The sequence below is a fragment of the Cololabis saira genome, chromosome 22 (assembly GCF_033807715.1).
Source record: "Cololabis saira isolate AMF1-May2022 chromosome 22, fColSai1.1, whole genome shotgun sequence".
NCBI lineage: Eukaryota > Metazoa > Chordata > Actinopteri > Beloniformes > Belonidae > Cololabis > Cololabis saira.
Window position 1 is genome coordinate 30,594,098 of NC_084608.1, and position 21,235 is coordinate 30,615,332.

Genomic DNA, 21,235 nt, shown 5'->3' on the forward strand with positions numbered 1-21,235 from the left:
GGAAGCAGAGGCTGCAAACTCTCCTCATTTGCAGCATTTTACTATTATTATTACCTTTTCATACATTTTCGTGTATATTTTGTTAAAATCGTTGAGCGTGTGTATGTTTGTTGCTGTACAAGGGAATTTCTCCTCTGGGGGATCAATAAAGTTTATTCTATTCTATTCTTCTATTCTATTACATGGAATGAGTTTTAAAATAGCAATGTATTCGAGCATAGGTCAGTATGGCAATGAATGTTAGCCTGCATGCTAATATTAATTGCCATTTTGCTGCAAATGTATATTCCACTGTAATTGGGGAAAAAAAAGTTTATACTCCTTACCATCTAATAAAAGCCTGACTGATTTCACTCTTAGAGAAATAATATATGCATGGGATTTTGCTTTGTTTTAGGCTACAAATAGCTGGTTATCTTAGCTTTGCACGTGCTGCAGTCACAAATGGATATAAAGGGAAGCTACAATGACTTTTCTTGTTTTGTATCATGTAATACTACAACAATATTTATTAATATTAAAGACAGCGGACTTCTAGATGTCACATTAGACGATATGTGAAACATAACAGAAAGCTAGCCCCCTCCCCTTCCGTCGCTCTTGAGAAAATGCACCTTACTTCTACTGGTATATTTTCAACTTTTTTCTCCACATTTTGACTTTTTTCTCCACATTTTGACTTTTTTCTCAACATTTTGACTTTTTTCTTCACATTTTGACTTTTTTTCTTCACATTTTGACTTTTTTTCTCCACATTTTGACTTTTTTCTCGACATTTCAACTTTTTTTCTCCACATTTTGACTTTTTTTCTCCACATTTTGGCTTTTTTCTCAACATTTTTCTCCAGATCCAGCTGGTGTGAGTCCATTTCTGTGAATGAAGGGCATCTTATTTTTTCCTGGAGGTGTTATGTTTGGTTTACATTTAATTTCCTCCACTGATGGAGGGATATCCAAGGACGGTCCGCTGAGCTGGAAGGGGTCAGTATTTTCTTTAAAACTTACACAGTGGGATATAAAAGTCCTGTCCACAGCTTCAGTGAACTTGTGCATGTCTATCTAACAATGACGTATTCTCTGCCTCGGCACAGCTGGTGTTTTTACCTCAAGACGATGAGGTCAGAAGCTCTGCTAAAGCAATAGGCTCCTGTCTGGACACCCTCTCCCAAAACCAGCACGTTTCACCTCCTCTCGCTCCATTGATCCTGTTACACTTTTCTCATGGCGTTTGATCTGTTCCAGACAAACCCTGGGCAGTTCGGCCTCACAGGTTTGTGTAACTGTAACAGATGCTTTCATCGTGGAACAGCTTTTCTATGGTCTCGCTGGTGCAACGTGTAGAAAAGAAATGACACTCTTTTGAGTTTTAGAAAGACAAAGATGAGTTGCTGATTTAGAAGCTAAGAAGTGATAGATTTGTTGTAAAAAAGCTTTGTGATGTATGGTTTAGAAAGTCTTTACATAAAGTCGAGGCACTGAATTAGAAAACCAAAGTTTGTGATCAAAGTTTCTGGTTTTCTTTGCTTCTATTCTGTTGATTAAAACTCACTTCATAAATGTTGACAGTAGTTCAGAACCGAGAAAGTCACTGCCTTTCTTTTCTAAAAGGACTCACCATTGTGGGTTTTGAGGACTGCGGAGGCGGCAGAGGGGAGGTGGCGGAGGAGGAGGGGGTGCTGACGTTGCTGCTGCTGCTGGGTGTTGTTGGTGAACTGGAGGATGCCGGTTCAACGCTCAGGCCCAAGGGTGGAGGCGGCAGGTCTGATGATGGCGCCTTCAGTCCTTGTCTCTCTGCTGCTAGTTTCTCTTCCGTGGCACTGAGATCCGCCACCAGATCAGCCATGAGCGCATCCAAGTCATTGTCCTCCAGTTCATTTAGTGACTCTGGTGAAGAAAGGCCACTTTGTTAAGATATACTCATCCAAGTGTTTTTAAGTGGTTAAAAATATTTAGTATTATCCTTCAATCAAAATAGATATCCATGCATCACAGACTAATTGTTATCAAATAATGCAAAAACAAAGTAAAAATGTTTATCTTCCTTTTTTTAAGGTTGGTCGTGCTTGATTTCTTTATATTACATTACATTTTTTTTAATCACAATTTGGCAACTCAAACATTATTTTTTTCTTCTATTATAAATCATTATGAAATGATTGACAAAACAATTTAAATATATAATTCACAATTTACAAATTCCTACCCTCGACATAATTTAAGAAACAAAAACATCTGGCTTAATTATCTTGAACATTTTTGGCTGAATCACTTGAAATTTTGCAAGCATGATAGATCCACCCAAAGTCCCTGTGCCCCCCACGATGCATATATATATATATATATATATATATATATATATATATATATATATATATATATATATATATATATATATATATATATATATATATATATATGGGAAACATACAAGTCATAACACGCAAATGAGACCATTTTAAAGTCATTAGGAGGTTTATTTTGTCACTTACGCTATGTACTTCATTAAAAGTTAATGACCATTACTTTCAAACTTAATGTTATTCTCATTAACACGTACAACACGTTTAGTGCTAATCAGCAAACCGTGCTAACAGACGCAGCTACAAGTCTGAATGTTGAATTATGCTTTGGAAAATGAGGCAATTTATTGTGTGATTAATAGTTAAGTAATGTGAAGGACAGCGTGTGTTTGCAAAGTCCCTTGATCAATATATTTGAGAGGCTATCAATACAGGAATGTGGGAAAAGATAAAAACAGTGTTAACAACTTGTTTTTTTTCCTTTATGAACTGCAGGGGGAACAGAGACTTGGACGTTAATCTTAAAGTTCCAGGAACCGGGCAGAGCAACTTCACTTCTTCACTCTATTTCTGAACTTTCTGACTGACTGAACATGATATTCTGCCCTGGCTCTTGCACAACTGGGGTGTTACACCAGAGTGTGACTTTGCAAAGGCTCAACACGCAGCTTGTCGTCCTGTTTCTAAATACAAGGGTTTAACAATCATGTTAGGTCACCGTTGAGATCAGTGAAGCCGATGGAGAAGTTGACTTCGTGGTTGGTGATGGGCGGAGGTGCAGGGGACGCTGTTTCCTGTTCGAGACTCTGCAAGGAAGAATGATGAATTAGAGGGGTGAAATTTTAAAATTTCTGTATGGAAACAACTTATCACTAAGAACATCAAAGAAACAAAGTTGTTGCTGATTATTTGCTACATGAATGTGTGTTTTATTTGCTAATTCACACCGTAAACTGAACTGATTCTGCTTTGTTGAACAATAACAGTCGGTTTTAAACTTGACAGCGAGTTTTAAAAGATGTTACATTCCTTTGTGTCACTCAGGTCAAGGCCACTTTGACATTTTGCTGATGCCAACACGACGTTAGCAGCAGAGCCTCCACCAATGGTCATAAAATTACCAAACAAATTATGGAAAACACTACGTGTGTGTGTGTTTATTTTAAGAAAAAAGGTTTTTTTTCTTAATTTACTCTGAACAACTGAAGTGAAAGAGGATGTTTACGACATACAACTCAACTTTTCCTTTCTATCTGCCTGTCTTTAGTCAAGTTAGCTTCAACCTGGTGATTTTTGTGATACCATATAAGCCAACCAAAGTAAAAAAAGTGTGTTTCATTATAAGATGAAAGAAAGAAAGAAAGAAAGAAAGAAAGAAAGAAAGAAAGAAAGAAAGAAAGAAAGAAAGAAAGAAAGAAAGAAAGAAAGAAAGAAAGAAAGAAAGAAAGAAAGAAAGAAAGAAAGAAAGAAAGAAAGAAAGGAAGGAAGGAAGGAAGGAAGGAAGGAAGGAAGGAAGGAAGGAAGGAAGGAAGGAAGGAAGGAAGGACGGACGGACGGACGGACGGACGGACGGACGGACGGACGGACGGACGGACGGACGGACGGACGGACGAAGAAAGAAAGAAAGAAAGAAAGAAAGAAAGAAAGAAAGAAAGAAAGAAAGAAAGAAAGAAAGAAAGAAGCCCTTCAAACAGTAGGAATGAATTTTGGCAATACATGTGTTGCTAGGATTTATTGTTGTCATGGCAACAGCCTAAAATCACCTGAGTGAGGAGGTCCATCTCCCCCAGCAGGTCACTGAACATGGCGTCGATGTCGTCCATCTGTGTAAAGTACAACAACACTGCGTTACATCATGTAATAAGGAAGTTTAGAAAACAACGTAACATGTAAGAACAATAGTAGAGGGTGATGAGGTTCAGTCAGTCAACTTGTAATAAAATCTTCAGATGCGTTCTCAAAGATGAAACACATCTGGGCATCAATGCTCTGATCTAAACAATCCCCATTTTTTTTAGGAAAATGTAGATATTGTGGAGAATTAACACAACTCCACCCCCGGTCCACAGAGCTGGAGCTGCAGGTGAAGCTGGGAAGAGGATTGGATTGTGAGAGCAGAGAGAACTTGGTGGAAGGCGTGTGAGAGACAAGTTTGTCTCCATCCTTCCATGGAACTATAAATGAGACGGAGTAACTGGAACGGACCGAGCTGAGGGGGGAAATTGAGCGTAAAACGCTGCTCAAGAGGCCTGCCTGAACCAGCTCCTGAGGGATCTGACAAGCTCTCACGGGAAGTTTTTTCACAGATCAGAGCCCTTACAGAGGACACGTTTGGAGCATCTGTCAGCTGCAGACCTTGAGACTGTGCAGTCTGAGTCTAATTTTGTAAGAGCTGACGGCAGATGATGCATTTTTGAGGAAGCTCCAAAAATAGTGACTTGCAACAATTTTGATGGCAAACGCACAAAACGATACTTTTTGTTTCAATGAATGAAAGATATTTGAATCTATGCACTGCTTTGACCTTACTAACAGCGGATTTGGTGATGTTTCAAAAAGTGCTCATCTCACCCCAACATATCCGGAAATACCACGAAACAAACAAAATAAATGCAGAGTAAACTGGGGGGCGGAGCTTAAAGAAGAGATTTCAACCCATGGTTTTGGCTTTAGTTCCTTTTCTATTTTGAACTCTTTAGTCTTTAGTTTGTTTTGACATGTACTTCCCTGACCCAATCCTGCCTGATCATTTGTGTCTGTGTCTCGTCGTTGCATTACTCTTTGTTTTCTGTTTGTGCCCCTTTTTCAAATGACCACTTGTGTAGCATATTTTGTTCAAATTAAAAGGACGTTGTTGAATACTCTGGCCTCAGATCTCCTGCATTCCCAATGTTTAATTTAAAAAGCAAATTTTATTTGACGCCACCCCTCACTTTTATATGTATAATTCCAGAAAGGACTAAGACCTAGCAAGATATACATCTTTATCTGAGTTAATCACGGTGTCATTCTCACATGATCCCGAAACCTTCAAATAATCGCAAAAAGCCACCCGAAGAGCCGACACAAGTACGCTGCTTCTGAAAAGCTCCCAGTGGGAAGTGAAGTCGTAGTAACAACTGAAAAAAACAGACCACAGCGCTTTTGCAGGACGTTTGCATTCAAGTTACGATCAGAATGTGGACGCAAGTGTCCCAGATCTTCTACAAATGTGTCCTGAGTGATCTGGTTTAATTCCGTCTCGAGTGTGTTCAGATCTTTATTACTGTTGGCTGGTTGTGATCAGTTTCCAAGGATGTATTTTAATTTAAAAGTGTAAACAGGATCATAGATCAGTCCTGGATGTCTGAGACCTTAGTTCTGGTTTAGTTGGTCGTAATCTCTTGAGTTGAGGAGCATCACTTACTCTGCAGTAAAAATGTCCAGGACCTCATGAAAGTGAGTTAAACTACGACGGAGGAAGCTAAGGTGAGGCCAGATATCACCTGCATAAAAATGACAAACACCACAATAATTAAAAAGCATTTGCGTTTTCTACAGAGCTATTTTTGTTTCAGATTTTTAATCTACGATTAGTGAAGCACATCCTCCGGACAGTAAAAACTCCTGGAGATGACCACTGACTACATAACTTATAAAACAATCGAATGAAGAATGAAGAGAAAAATAATGTTAGATATATGAGCTCTTTGTGGTGAGATGCAAAACTACCGCTTCACTTTGAGATGTGTGCAGAATGTGTTCCCCGAGGCGGCGTAAACTCGCAAAACATCTTCAGCACAGCAGTGTGTCAGAGCTTGTCATGTCTTGTTGCTCATAGAGAATATTATTTCACTTCAACATGTTCTGTCAGATTAAAAATAGTCAGAGTTGACCTGATTAAAGGTAACAAGAACACTAACACCTACATTTTACACACAATTTCAATTTCCTCTTGATATCTGGCTTTCACAGAATGTAATTTTGTTGAAATCACAAACTGTGACTGTGCTAGATGATTCCTAAAACTGCACACCAAAAAAATCTACGATAATGAAGTTTAAAGATAAGAAAAACTTAGTTTTAAAGAAAGTGAAGTAAATTACAGCGTAAGGTGAGTGAGGTTGCACTCTATGCAGATCAAGTTTCAGATTTGTGGAGCCTAATCCTGACATAGATGGACAAAGTTTAATATCTGCATCATCAAGGTTAATTATTTATGTATAAAGTTGGAAAATAGCTTGAGGATCCATTGTTGTAACTGAGTTTTCCCTGAAACCAGCTCGTGAAGATCCACTGCAGTCAAATGTTATGATGGTCTAGAATGTGCCGTCGAAACAGAGGTCCTATTTTCTTTTCTTACCCTGGAACATGAGTGGGTCATGCAAGCAAACTCCTCACACACTTCCATCTACAGGCATCTTTATGATGAACTCATCCCATACAGTTCATACATGAACTTATCAAAATGTGAAAATTGGGAAGTGATGTCATGCAAAGAAAATAAGGTGGTTCAGTAGTTTTAGAGCAACTTGAATTTTATTAGATAAACGTTATAAGCATCCCAATAGCTTGAGTTACAGTACCGAGGTACCATGCAAAAGTCTGAATTGCAAAAGTCTGAACGTTGTGTTTCTGTGAAAGGAATCAGTTTATGGAACAATCTGAATAAAGAAAACAAAGAATCCAAATCAAACATTACATTCAAAAGATCAATTAAAGCCTGTATGTTAAGTAAATATAATGAAATATGTTAGTTGAGTTTGATTGACATACCCATAGGGGGCGGTAATTTTATTTTATTTGAATTTTATTTTATTTTAGTTTTTTTATTCACTTAGTTGTTTTTTTATTATTATTATTTTTAATTTTTGTTATTTGTGAAGTTATTTCTTGGAAAAAGGGGCAGATCAGATAAGATTGTTCTTCTTTCTGCTCCTTTTTCATTAGCAATTCAATTTGTATTTGTATAGAATTATTTTATTTTTTGAATGAAATAAAGAATAAAATGAAATGAAAATGAATTTTTTGTGCTGTTTAAAAATGATCATGAGATTGGCTTTGATAATTGACTGATATGGCTGATGCTACTCTATGCATCAATAACGTGCACCTCTAGTGGGACAAAGTGGCATCTCAAGATGCACTGGACTGTTCTCTCTCTAGTACATTATCATCTGTGGCTCTTCTGTAAACACACATCTGCACTGCCAATATATATATATATATATATATATATATATATATATACATATACATATATATATATATATATACATATATATATATATATATATACATATATATACATATACATATATATACATATATATATATATATACATATATATATATATCCATATATATATATATATATATATACATATATACATACATACACGCACGCGCGCGCACGCACGCACGCACGCACGCACGCACACACGCACACACGCACACACACACGCACACACGCACACACACACACACACACACACACACACACACACACACACACACACGCACACACGCACACACACACACACACACACACACACACACACTTTATAGTGTAAGAAATATTATGAAGTTTTGCAGTAGAACTAACTGAGGCCAGGTTACGTGTTGGTGTGGTTATCACTTTTTGAAATATTTGGGTTTTCGTTTTAAAAACAGACCTCAGAGTGGCTTCACAGTCTAACAGCTGTTTTCAAAACCCCTCCCCTTTTGTGTAATTTGCAGCCAGCGATCTTGAAAGTTTCCTTTTAGCCCCACGCAGCTCTGAAACTCATTGGCTTAACTCCTGCAGTGTGATTCCCCTCTCAAATGATGGCATGACTAATTCCGTAGTCTTCATGTTTTCTGTGCTGCCATGGTTTTCCGTACATGAAATAATAATAATAATGATAATACTCTTTCGGAAAGTGTAGAAATGTAATCAAAAGACTCTTGTGCAAGCCCTCAGTCGCACTCTGCAGAAGACGTGTGTGACTGATCATCTTCCAGGCGGCAGTTCATGCAGCATCAATCTGATTTCAACATCTAACAGATGTGCTTATGAGGGAACTGTTTCTCAATTTTGCCAGATAGTTGAATAGAAATGATTGGTTATTGTGATTATTTTTACTCCTGGTGGAACTGATTGGAGTGTTAAAGTGTTTGTTTTGCATGTGCAGGTGTTGCTTTTTCAAACTGTTGGAGCATATGGACCCACCACCGTGTAATGGTGCACCCCGAGGAGGAAGTGGTGAGGAGTACACTTCCTGTCTCATGCAGTCTTGATGTTGTATCGGAAATTGTGTCAGCAGCTAGCTTCAAATTTATTGTTACTGCTTCCTTAATTCTCATTACAGTGTGGAAAGGAGGAGTTTGTGGCCGATGTGATATTGTACAAAAGGGTACAAGGCTATTCATTTTCTCAACCACAAGTAGTTATTGAAGAATATCTCCTTCTCATGACATTTTTATTTGCGTTATGATGCCCAGAATCAGCCCAACTCCTCTGCAACCCTCACACTAATAGAGATGTTTGTTGTCTTCTCAAAAACTTCATCTTAAAATTATCCTAAAAATAAATAAGATAAAGATTTCTCTAGGTTTTACAGTCACAGAAGGAAGAGTTTTGTCTGTCAATCAGATCAGTATGAGCTGCTGCTTTTAGAAGCCAAACGCATTAAGCAGACCGTTTCTAGACCTCATACAGGGAGTAAAGAGAGACTGGAAATATCTGCTGATGGAGGCAAAAACTGACCCAATCCTCAACAAGCTTCCTCTTCAGATAAGAGCCTGAATCCAGCCAGGCATTAATGAGATAGCAAATTAGAAACACACGTTAATATTTGTAGGTGTAATATGTACCAGTGAGAAAATAACCTGAAAAAATAGTGTTCATTTTGAAGTTGACTCATTTCTTCTGTAGCATAGTGATGGGAAAATCCCTCCATGAAGCCTGTGTGCACCCACCGACAAAAATGATGTAATGCTCAACATATCTGGCTTGAAATATCAAAGCAGATATGGATCTGGAATGGAATCAGAAAGATTTTATCACAACTCTTCATTTGAGGAATAAAAATCTAAGACTGACTGAAATAACTTCAAAGGTATATATGAGTTTTGGACTGAACTTATGTCTTGTCAACCAGAGTTTGATAAAAGAGTGAATACCAGTCTCTCGTCGAGTCATTCAGTAACCCAGTCTGACAAAACCTACATGAACTTAGCTTAGTTGATGGAAGCGGGTTCATACACTCAGCCGCAGTGACAATACAAACCAAAATATACACATTTCCATGTTGTGAGTTGTACATTTACCCTATATTGAAATAACTTTAAAGGCCACCCCTGAATCACTTTGGAAACTTATGTTACAGGGTGACGAGCCAGTTAACGAAATTGCTTAATATTACCAATTATATAAGCTCGAAGTCATCTGATGATGATGATTACTGGTCCCAAACAATCTGACACAACAAGGAATCAGTAAAACATTCAGCTATGCACTTGTTAGCTAACAGACTCTCTGACTCCCATCTCTCTGATCACGTGTTACCTAGCAACAGTGATGCTGCAGGGAGTCACTGCACCCGAGTACTGGAGCCTTGCAAAAAACATAGTTCTCTATATGCATCGGTTTCTGAGGTTGTTGTGTTTTATTTTAGATTTTGCAATTTTGCTATGTATGTAACGTGTAAATAAGAACACTTAGAAATTATTAGGACGTTTATTTCATCACTTAGGCTACGTGTGGCAACAAATGTCCAGTGAATGCTAAATTAGGCTTTCAGATGCTTTGTTAGGCTTCGTTCTGGGATGCACAAAGAAGAGAATGATATACGCCTTCACCTAACTATGGGAGTGATGGAAATGTTAGAGCAGGGGTCACCAACCCTGGTCCTCGAGGGCCGGTGTCCCTGCAGGTTTTAGATGTTTCCCTGCTTCATTGCACCATGATACAAGTGACTGTGTCATCAACAGAACTATCCAGACTTTGATGACAAGCTGGTGACGATGATTAATTAGAATCAGGTGTGTTAAAGCAGGGAAACATCTAAAACATGCAGGACACCGGCCCTCGAGGACCAGGGTTGGTGACCCCTGTGTTAGAGTATCCCTTGTAGGGTTGTGATGGATCTTATTTGGCATCAAAGACCCCCATGGAGAGTCCCCACACTCTTGATTGTGGTTAACTTGGATACATTTTAAACTGGTAATTTAAATGAGTGATTGGGGACTGAAAACTCCAAGTGGCCCTTTAAGGAGCTTCATGTTTCAGAACGTCCACGTAGCTTCATTTTCAGCTCTAGAGGTTTCTGCTTGGTCTAGACACAGCATGTGACAAAATATCTCCCTTAATCACACAAGTGATCATTGATCTAATCAGGACATATTTCCAAGATGTTGACGTCTCTCTTTAACCACCGATCAAAATTCTTGGACACAGTTTTTAATTTTAGTCAAACAAGTTTCTTCAAAGACGATAATTGTATGACAGATGTGTCATTAGATGTGACAGTTCCTCACTAAATCTCAGGTATGTGTAAGAATTGTTTACCTGTAAGTCAGGCTTCAGCTAAGTCAACAGCTGTTTCACCAAAGCGTTTACAATAACTTAAAGAAACTGCTGCTCTCACTCGGATCACATATCTGAGGCTTAAGCAGATGTGTTTACAGACCTCGACAAGCCCTGTTGCACCGAAGGCAAATAAGGGAGAAACAAAGCGCTGAAGGGCATAAAAATCTGCACTGACGTGTAACCAACAACTCTTATCTCACATCGCTGAAGCAGGTTTGAAAACGTTAACACACCAGAGCTACATTTTTTTTTTAAGACACAAAATCCCTCCTGCTCATGAGTCATGGACCTTCTGTTCGATGACTAAAGTGTTGCTTGACAACAGTCAAAAACAGAATAACTAAAGGTTTTTCTCCTTCTTACTAGAGGATGCCAATCATTTTTACAGCTTCAGTATTTGTACAATTAAATCTCACAATCCAAGTCTTAAATGTTCGTTTTTTTTGCAACAAACTGACAGAACCATTACTTTTTTTATTATTTTCAACATAACCCAACCCTCTCAGTGTCTTGTGGTTATTGCGAAACACGCAAGTCTGAAATTACAGCACAGTTGGAAAAACACATATGAACTTTCATACTTTGTTTCAATCATATCAAAAGTATTAAATGGCTTGCAGAGTCTCCTTTTATGGGCAAAAACCCCCAACACAATGACCGTTTTGTCTTTTGGTCCAAATAATAGAGAATATGACAACATTTGACAATCTACGACACCCAGAGAGGATGTCTAAGATTTTCTTTTTTTGTTTATATCTTTAACATCCTTGTAGTTAAGCTCAATCTGTTACGGCTGAGTTAGAAAAAAAAGTATAAACCAATGTTTACTTATTATTTACAGTAGTTAGATGATAAAAAAGACAATGTTGTTGCCTTGCCTTCAAAGAAATGCAGCGCATCGTTAACTGAAGGTACAATACCAACTGAACAGAGATGTAACTCACCTTTTTAAATGTTTTTTATCCCCGTTTCACCAGTTAGTTTCAAGATAAAAGCGTCACCAACATTAGTTCCACTTCGAATTATTATAATTGCCTCGTAAAGCTGGACACCACTGAAGTAACAGTAACATGCAGGCAGATCTGGGTGTGTAAATGTAGATTGCATCTGGGTCTTGTTCAGTTGACTTCTTCCTGCTCAATGCGGAAGTTCAGGTCTAGACCTGTCACTGCATTCCTGCAGAGATACTTTCACAACGCTGCTGCACGGGCAACACCGGCCCCTCCAACACAGCCCCTTATCTGCAACTGTCACCCAAACGTTTTCAGAGCCGAACACACTGGGGGGGAAACACCAGTTTGCCGTACTTTCCAAATGAGACGGCGTCAGACAGTCAATTGAGAAGATGATTAATTTTTTAAAAGGGTTCTTTCACGAGGAAAACAAAGCTGAATCAGGCAGAGGAATGTGGCGAGTCTTGGTGAATAATTCACTTCAATTACAATGATTTACAACAAGTCTTTACACTCCTGTAGGTTTGAAAGCACCGGAAGAGGAGCATCCAGACTGTTATCAGCATTAAGTACAAGGGTTGTATCAGTACAAAGGTAATTTACGCCTCTGTTAGTGTCAAAGTCAAGTGGAAAGAAACAAGTGCCGGTACTCCCCCTGTTGACCTGCTGTCTATCATAAAATATGATACAAACACAAGAGTGATACAGTATCACATGTCTGTCTGTCTATCCTTTTATTACTCTTATCTATATTTTTATTAACGAAGCCAGTTCTGAATGAAATCCACATATTTTTATATATACCGGTAATGTATGTATTATATGTATATATATATATATATATATATATATATATATATATATATATATATATATATATATATATATATATATATATATATATATACACACATACATATACATATATCAGTGTTCACTTGGCTTTTTTTTGTAACGTTAGCAGCATGTTTAACCATGTTTACATCCAGTGACGGTGTGTCCACTCTTTGGGTCTGATTTACTAAGATCCTAAATAAAGAGTACTAAATTGCGTGTGCACTGAAAAAGTTTGCACGTGCTGTTGTTGTGTGTTTTGCGGGTGATCAACTAAGATTGCTTGCGCAATTGATAACAGGTGCAAACCGCAGTATTTAAATGAGGTGTTGCGTGTCTTACGGTTTGCGCCATGGAGAGTCTGGATGGAAAGCAGGATAGTCGCAAGCGCAAAATGAAATTTGACGAGTTGGAGTTAGAAATATTAGTGGAAGAGGCAAATAAACACATTCATGAACTACAGCAAAGACATTTAAACATTACCAAAAGAAACGCAATATGGGAGAAAATCCGCGATAGAATAAATGCAGTTGGTAAGACAAAAAGAACGGCAGGTGAGGTTAAAAGAAGGCAAGATATAAGGCGAAGAACTAAAGAAAAAGTGGCCTTTAATAAAACTTGTGCAACCATTTTTAAAATAGCATGCAGCAGAATAAAGACTCTCTCTCTGCTTCTTTGATTTTGGCGATGTCGCCTCCTTGCCACAATAACAGCAGCCATCGGTGCGTAATGCTGGGCAGATTAGCACCTTCCTTTCCAACGTATTAAATACAGACGCAATCACAATCCACGCAATTACTTTCAGGCTTGGTAAATCTCATTTGGCTGCGTCCGAAATTCCATCCTTGCACCCTAATGAGTAGCAAAAACAGTATATGAGATTTTTTTAGTGCGTCCGAAACATTAGTACGTACTCAATAGTATACGCTATCCATACTCATTACGGAGAAATTTATTAGTATGGATTGATGGACACTAGCTAAGCAGAAACTTCCCACAATGCAATGCAGCAGTGTTTGGTTGCTAAGTGCTGCGCAGATACTTAGCTACCAACAAAAACGGAGGATAGCGTTAGCGGTATCAAGCAAAGCTGCAGCAGTACTGGATTAAATTCATGAGACTTTCTCGTCACTTGTGCTGTTTGCTGCTGTTTGCTGTTAAGAACATAATATCTGAGCCCAGACTGTTCAACCATTACACGTATTGAAACGCTCATCTTGCAATAACTAACGGTAAATAAGGCACATGAAAATGTTTTTTAAGAAACCAGAGGCTATATAATGAACATCAAGATGTGTTCCTATTTAATTTTCTCACAAGTTATTAAAAAAAAGTTATAAAATATACTATTTCTTGTGTGTCTGAAAGATTGAGGTGTGAAACTGGTGGTTTGGTGGAGCAAACTGCAAAAGTGACGAGTAAGTCTCATGAATTTAATCCAGTACAAAATCATTTTAATTATATATTTTTTACTTTTTTATCCTTTTTTTTTCGCTGCATGTGTGTGTTGTGTGTACTGCTGCTGCTCTCAGCAAATTTCCCCACTGAGGGATGAATAAAGGACAATCTAATCTACGGTGGATATTTCAATATATAACGTGGATCTGACTCTATCCCCACTGATCAGGGGATGTTACATAAAAGAACATCCAGGACCTCGGATCAAACATGGTCAAATATTCTAGAGGTGTTTCTTTGTCTGCATTTTGCAGACTTTTTCCTGTCACTCATGAAGAACAGCTGACCTTTAAACTGCAAGCCCACCGTGGGGGTCTTGCTGCAAAGCCCACCTTCTCTGCAGTGGCTTGTGGAACAAAGGGAGGAGACAGGATGTGGAGCAGCAGCTCCACCTAGTGACAGAAAAACGAATTACAGCAGGATGGCTCCACTCAAACTGCTTCTTCTGGTTTGTTGGGAAAATAAACAGATACAATTAATTTTTTTTACCTCTGAAAAATCCTTCTTCTCAGCTTTCCTTATAGCAGACGCTGACATCCAGTTCCTCAGGATATATCTAGGATTTATACCTGTAAATATAAGAAGATTCATGCTACTAAAGCCCGTCAGATAGACGTTTTCATGCACAACTTTCAAAGAAACCGACTTGTGAAAATCCTAAAATCTCTTTTCTTACAAGCTGAGACCCAGCAAGTACATGTTGAGCCAATCAGAGAAAAGTTTGTGTGATGACAGATCTTCAAGAGCCCACAACTAATAAACTAAAAATAGACATAAATTCACAAGAAATCAATAATGTCAGATATAGATTTGACACTCACTGGTTAAAAGTGCAGCAACACAGCTACATAAAGTACAGTATAATGTATTTCCGCACCTTAAGGCGCACCGCATTATAAGGCTCACGGATTATACGGTAAGATATGTACTATACTGGGGTGAAGTTACCGGTAGCATCTTGAGATTTTGGTCATTTTATATTGTGCTCTAAATGTATTAATCAATATGCTCTAAGATAGTTGGCTGATGGATGGAGGGATACTTGTACCTGTGTAAAGTTCCTGTGGTGAAACTGGTTGGCAGAAATTTCACTGGACTTCACAGAAAAAACATACCAGTTCTTTTTCAGTTTCAGAGAAAACATTTCACATTTTAGCTTCTACAGAAACTATTAAAAACATCAACCTCTCCCTGTTTAAGGTTTTAGCAGGCTGTCCAATGTTCTCCAGGTATTTTAGATGTAGGATATGGCTGCAAAACAGTAACCACCATTCTCTAAAAATATACTCTCTATACAATCTTAATTATGAAAGAAGAGTCTGTCAGTTGCTTAAAACACAGGAGCAAAAGTTTCTTAGTCCTCGTTCTGGCGGGAAACCTTTAAAAGCTGGAGATATAAATATATTTTGAAAAAAATCTTGCAAAGGGGAATATATCTTTTATGTAGCATCACAGAAGCACAGATGAGGACTTTGTGTGAAAGTGGAAAAGGAAGTTATAATTTGAGAACAATAGGCAAAGTAATTAAAAAAAAAACTTTTACTGAAACTGATGTAGTAAACAAATGATTCAGAGGAGAGGAGAAGAGCAGGGAGAGAGAGGTCTGGACATCTTTTATTAGGTTGCCCCCTTTTGGGGGAAAAAGAGTTTGTTTCACTTGTTCTTTCAACAATCTGTCACAGAGCCAAATTTATTTTTTCTTCATTATTTCATATTATATTTCTGCAGGAATTTGTTAAGCATAAACATTTTTTTCTTTTCAAACTGCCCATTTGACTGTTTTCTCAATGAAAAGACTGTCTGATCACCTACCATGGCAGACATCAGTCATATTCACGCATCAACCGCTCCACCAATCAATTTATGAAGCTCCAATTTTCCTAATTGCAAGTGAAATGACGTGATGTGATCCAGCTGCCCGTGGAAGAGGATTAAATCCCTTTGAGTGCCCGTCGCCGCCAACACCACATACTTATAATAATTGTGATTAAGAGCTGCGATCACAATAGCTGACAACCAATCCGGCTGCTGCATTATCAGCCAAAGATGAAGCGTTTTACCTGCGCAGAAGATGCGGAGCTGCTGAGCAGGTGAGATGAGGGTGAGGTGGGTGGTGAAGAGGTCCACAAACGCACCGGGATACATCACCAACACAAACATCCCAAAACCGTTCACTCTCACTTGCTCCCTGTGCAAAGAAAGAAAAAGTTCAGGACTATGAGGTGAGATAGACGACCTAAACACACAAATGTCTCTTTGTTAAATGAGCATGAGGCTCCTTTTAAGAAATGAGACTCTCTAGCGCCACCCTTCACCACGACGGCCGTTGGGGGTACTGCAGCCAACAGTGAAGCCGGCACGGGAGAACGGGGAGAACGCGCATGCAGCGTCATGTGACGTCACATCCGCAGGAAAGCGCTGGAAATTCGGGCCCAGAATTGCAGGACATTTTGCAGCACACAGCCTGTTCAAGGCAACGGAGAGATATAGAGAGCTCATTATTTTTGGTTTGGAACGCTTCATCTGACATTATTACTAGAAAACTTAAAACTTATACACATTTTTTTCATAAATCCTGCCTCAAGCTCCTTTAAGGATCAATTTAAAGCATTCCTACTGAATCTGGTTTTGGGATCACTTCTCAAAAATGACATCTGATTAAGATAAGCAATTACAAAGTGTATTTGAATCAATTTAGTATCAAAATAAGGCTACACATCTGGGATTATACTGGTATAAAATGAGTTCACATATGACCAGGACTGATCACCTACCATGGCAGACATCAGTCATATTCACGCATCAACCGCTCCACCAATCAATTTATGAAGCTCCAATTTCCAGACAGAGTAAATAAAGATGGAAGATGGAATAAATAAATAAGTAAATAAATTAAAAAAAACACAACAACATACTAGAGCACATATGGATTAAAAAGCTAAAGCCTGCTTCAACCTCAAACAGAAGAACAGGGAGTAGTTTGATGTGATGCACAGACCATTACATGAATCGAGTGGAGACTTCAGACAGGAATATAATTTATGATGCCAAAAAAACTAAAGTAAGCCCAAAGTCTTTGTTTGCTGCTCTTTGACTGGCAGCCTAGTGCATGTTTGCTGCAGAGTGATGATACGTTAGCTGGTTTCAGACTTCACAATGTTGAGTCAGCGGATCATCGGTCAGCTCAGATCACGACTCTTGTAGTTTGGAGTCACACACAAACATCACACGATTGTGGAACAGCCTCCCGGAGAACCTCAGGGCCGCAGAGACTGTTGATGTTTTTAAAAAGAGGCTCAAGACCCATCTCTTTAATCAGGCTTTTAACTGACTCATTTAACTATTTTAAATTTCTTATGCTCACCCTTATTTTTATTGGATCTTACTGCTCTGTTTTATATTTAGTTTATCCTTTTTTATCATATTTTATTTTCATTGTTTTATCTTAATGTTTTATCTAAATATTTTAGTCATTATTTATGGTCTATTTTATACATTTTACTGTCTTATTCCTTTAGTTTTTAATGTCTTGCTTTTTAGACATACTTTTAGGATTTTATGTTATGTTATACTTTTTAAAACTCTTTTAGTGAATTTTATCCTGCTTTCTTGTAGCTTTTAGCTCCAGTGTTTCCTCATGGGGAGCCTCCATGCTGGGAGTGACTCTGGCCTGCAGGGGGTCGTCCTGGGGGTGGTTCTGGCCTGGATGGTTGTGGAGCTCTGCACCACGGCTTCACCGCTGTGGTGTGGACTCCTCTTTCCGTCCGGGCCGGGATGGTCTCTGTGGGCCCCCCCCCCCTTGTAGCTGCGGGCTATGGGACCTCCTGGCGTGGACGGCTCCCTGTTACTGTTTCCTCACCTGGATCCTCTGTGCCTAGCCATGTCTACACCATGTGTCTGTGTGTGTCTGTCTGTGTGTGTGCGGGGAGGGGGGAGGGGGAGGGGGGGGGAGCATTAATACATTTTATGTTTATGTTTTATGGAAAGCACTTTGTGTTACATTTTTTTTGTATGAAAGGTGCTTTATAAATAAAGTTTGATTTGATTTGATTTGATCACACAACCTGACAGTAACTTAGTTATCTGACTGGTTTCTAAAACCACTTTTTCTAAACAAAACACAGGTCGGAAAAAAAGGGGCCATAACTGTAGGTAAAACATCTGAAAGGGATCTGAGGGAGGAAACAGACGGTTCAAGCTGTTTATGCAATGATTTTTTGTTCCCAGAGCCCAAAACTGAAAAGAAAAGAGAAAGAACAATGGTGGAGAGTGGCTGTGGTACAAGCGTTTATAATGAATAACTGGCTGCCAACTTGTTTTGTATGGAGGATTTTTTGTGCCAAAATTAAATAAATAAATACATCATTAATTAATTAAAATGGGAATGAAATATATCATTAATTAATTAAAATTAGAATGAAATATGTCATTAATTAATTAAAATACAATTCATTTTAAGTAAAAATATATATTTATTATTTCAGCATTTAATTAATTAATTACACATTTAATTAATTATTAAATGTGTCAGTTATAAACTGTCAGTTTCACGACGAGTGAAACTGACAGTTTTACATTTACATTTCATGATTCAGCAACACGAAATCATTAATTAAATGTGTCATTAATTAATTAAATGCAGTTTTACATTTCATGATTCACACGCAACACGAAATCATTAATTAAATGTGTCATTAATTAATTAAATGCTGAAATAATAAATATATATTTTTACTTAAAATGAATTGTATTTTAATTAATTAATTACATATTTCATTCTAATTTTAATTAATTAATTACACATTTAATTAATTAATATATTTCATTTTTCATTCCCATTTTAATTAATTAATGATGTATTTATTTATTTAATTTTGGCACAAAAAATCCTCCATAGTTTTGTAGCACGGCTTCACTCTTCTATAAACATGTTACTAAGGACTGAATCTGCACCATCTGTAAACACTGTACTCCATCCTTACCGGTGAAGCTTAAACAGCCAGTTGGATACAACAAAGTACAAAAATCTTATGAAAATCACATATGAGAATGAGAATTAAAGTTAAAACAGATAAGAAAAGACGTCTGAAGTCAATCACAACTTAGTGTTAGCTTGAATTCTCTTAGATTCCTTGATAAAGTTAAAAACCAACATGTACGAGCTGATATAGACGGATGCTCCAGCAGCAGCGGCAGCGTGCCTCCACCTACCACCTGGATTTGTTTACGAGCCATGCATATGAGGGACACAATAAGACCCACACCTTTTAACTTCCTGGTGGAGTGAAATGGCCTGTGAATGCTGGTCTCACGGCTGGTTGTCATGGTAACACACAGTGTTGATGGAGGGAGAGTGTTTTACCTCAGAGCGGCCACGGCGTGGCCCAGCTCGTGTGTGATTCCACTGAGCAGCAGAGCCATGAAGAAGTAGCCCAGCTGACTGGTGGGCAGGTTGACACCCGGGACCTGAAAACACAGGACCCACCAAAAAAAAGACACTGAGCGATACAGAATCACAACCGCGAGGACATCCTCGGGAAGAAAAGCAGCCTCCTTTAAGATTTTTATGGATATTTTTGTGTAGTGAAATTTGTTTCTCTGCAAATTTTGTAAATAAAACCACCTTTAAATCTTTCTTAAAGCTTTCTCCACATTAAATCACTTTTCGTTTTCCCTGTGGTTTGCATCTTATCTCCTGTGAGGGTTTTGCGATGGTCCAGTCCAAATTCTCATACATAAAACGGGTTGTTAAACATGTTGTTCCCATGAATCAGGTCTCATGAGGAACAACATAAATGCGTCTCTACCTTGAAGAGGAAAAAGCGCTTCTTATAACTGAGCTGTTCTGTCACTGAAAGCAGAGGGGACAAAAACAAACCCTGACACACAGTACTCGAGTTGTAAAAGAAAATCAGGGGGGATGGTGGATGTTATCATATGGGGACGGATAATTTGTGCTGATTACAAATAATATAATATATTACAAATAATAGCACTGACCAAAACACCTGCAGAAATACTGCAGGAATGACATAGCAGCAGTTAAATACAGCCTTCTGTAAGCTTTAAATATCCACTGGGCTTACATCAAATACATCAAAACACAAAAATAAAAAACTGTTTTCTGAACTTATCAATATGACTCTGTCCTTCACAGGATAAGTAAAATGGATCACTGCAAAAACTCACAATCTTAACAAGAATATTTGTCTTATTTCTAGTTAAAATGTCTCATTTTAGTAATATAAAAAAATCTCATTACACTTAATACAAGACTCATCACTGGAAAAAACAACAATTTTCACCTGTTTCAAGTAGATTTTCACTTGAAATAAATAGAAAAATCTGCCAGTGGAACAAGATTTCTTTGCTTGTAATGAGAAGATAAATCTTGTCCCACTGGCAGATTTTACTTATTTCAAGTGAAAATGTACTTGAAACAGGTGAAAATTGTCACATAAGTTATTTTTCTGGTGTTATTTTTCTGGTGATGACTCTAAATGTTGAAATAGCAGTAAAACCACATTCATTGATGAAATGACATAAGGGATGGAAAGGGGGGATGGCAGTTTTACAGGGGGGAGGATTTTGACCGTTTTTATTTCAGGAGGGATGGCAGGTAAAAACTCCCCTAGTGGGAGAAAAACCTTAAGCCAAACAGTGGCAAGGAAAAACTCCCCTTTAGGAGGGAAGAAACCTTGAGCAGGACCAGGCTCATCAGGGGGGACCCTCCTGCCGAGGGCCAGACTGGTGGGTCAGGGACGGCAACAGCACAGCAGGCAGGTGGAAGCAGCAACGGGATGACCGGGGGTGGGGACCGCAGGCCAGCACACAGCTCCCGAAGCTCCGGCCCAATCAGCAAGTCCCAGGTTGGGGTGCAGGGTCAGGAAAAGACTTGTGCTCCGTAATGCAAGCTACAAGCCACCCACGGCCACCTGCAGGACAAAAGAGAGAAAAGGGAGGAGAAGGGGGGGCCAGCAACGGGATGACCAGGGGTGGGGACCGCAGGCCAGCACGCAGCTCCCGAAGCTCCGGCCCAATCAGCAAGTCCCAGGTTGGGGTGCAGGGTCGGGGAAAGACTTGTGCTCCGTAATGCAAGCTACAAGCCACCCACGACCACCTGCAGGTTCCGGTGTCCG

At 38.6% G+C, this 21,235-nt stretch overlaps 1 protein-coding gene across 2 annotated transcripts in view; it reads right to left on the minus strand.

Annotated features, from left to right (window-relative positions):
• Positions 1–12,034, minus strand: part of apbb1ip (amyloid beta (A4) precursor protein-binding, family B, member 1 interacting protein) — a 33,148-nt gene extending 21,114 nt beyond the window's left edge. Inside the window, exons 1-4 of one of the 2 annotated variants that reach the window (XM_061713637.1) lie at positions 11,796–12,034; positions 4,064–4,123; positions 3,019–3,106; positions 1,616–1,884 (exon numbers count right to left, since the gene is read on the minus strand). In XM_061713637.1, the coding sequence (XP_061569621.1) occupies positions 1,616–1,884; positions 3,019–3,106; positions 4,064–4,123 (417 nt within the window). In that variant the 5' untranslated portion in view covers positions 11,796–12,034. The remainder of the gene's footprint in view (positions 1–1,615; positions 1,885–3,018; positions 3,107–4,063; positions 4,124–11,795) is intronic. The other variant, XM_061713636.1, reaches the window with a different exon arrangement.
• Positions 12,035–21,235: the final 9,201 nt, after the last annotated feature.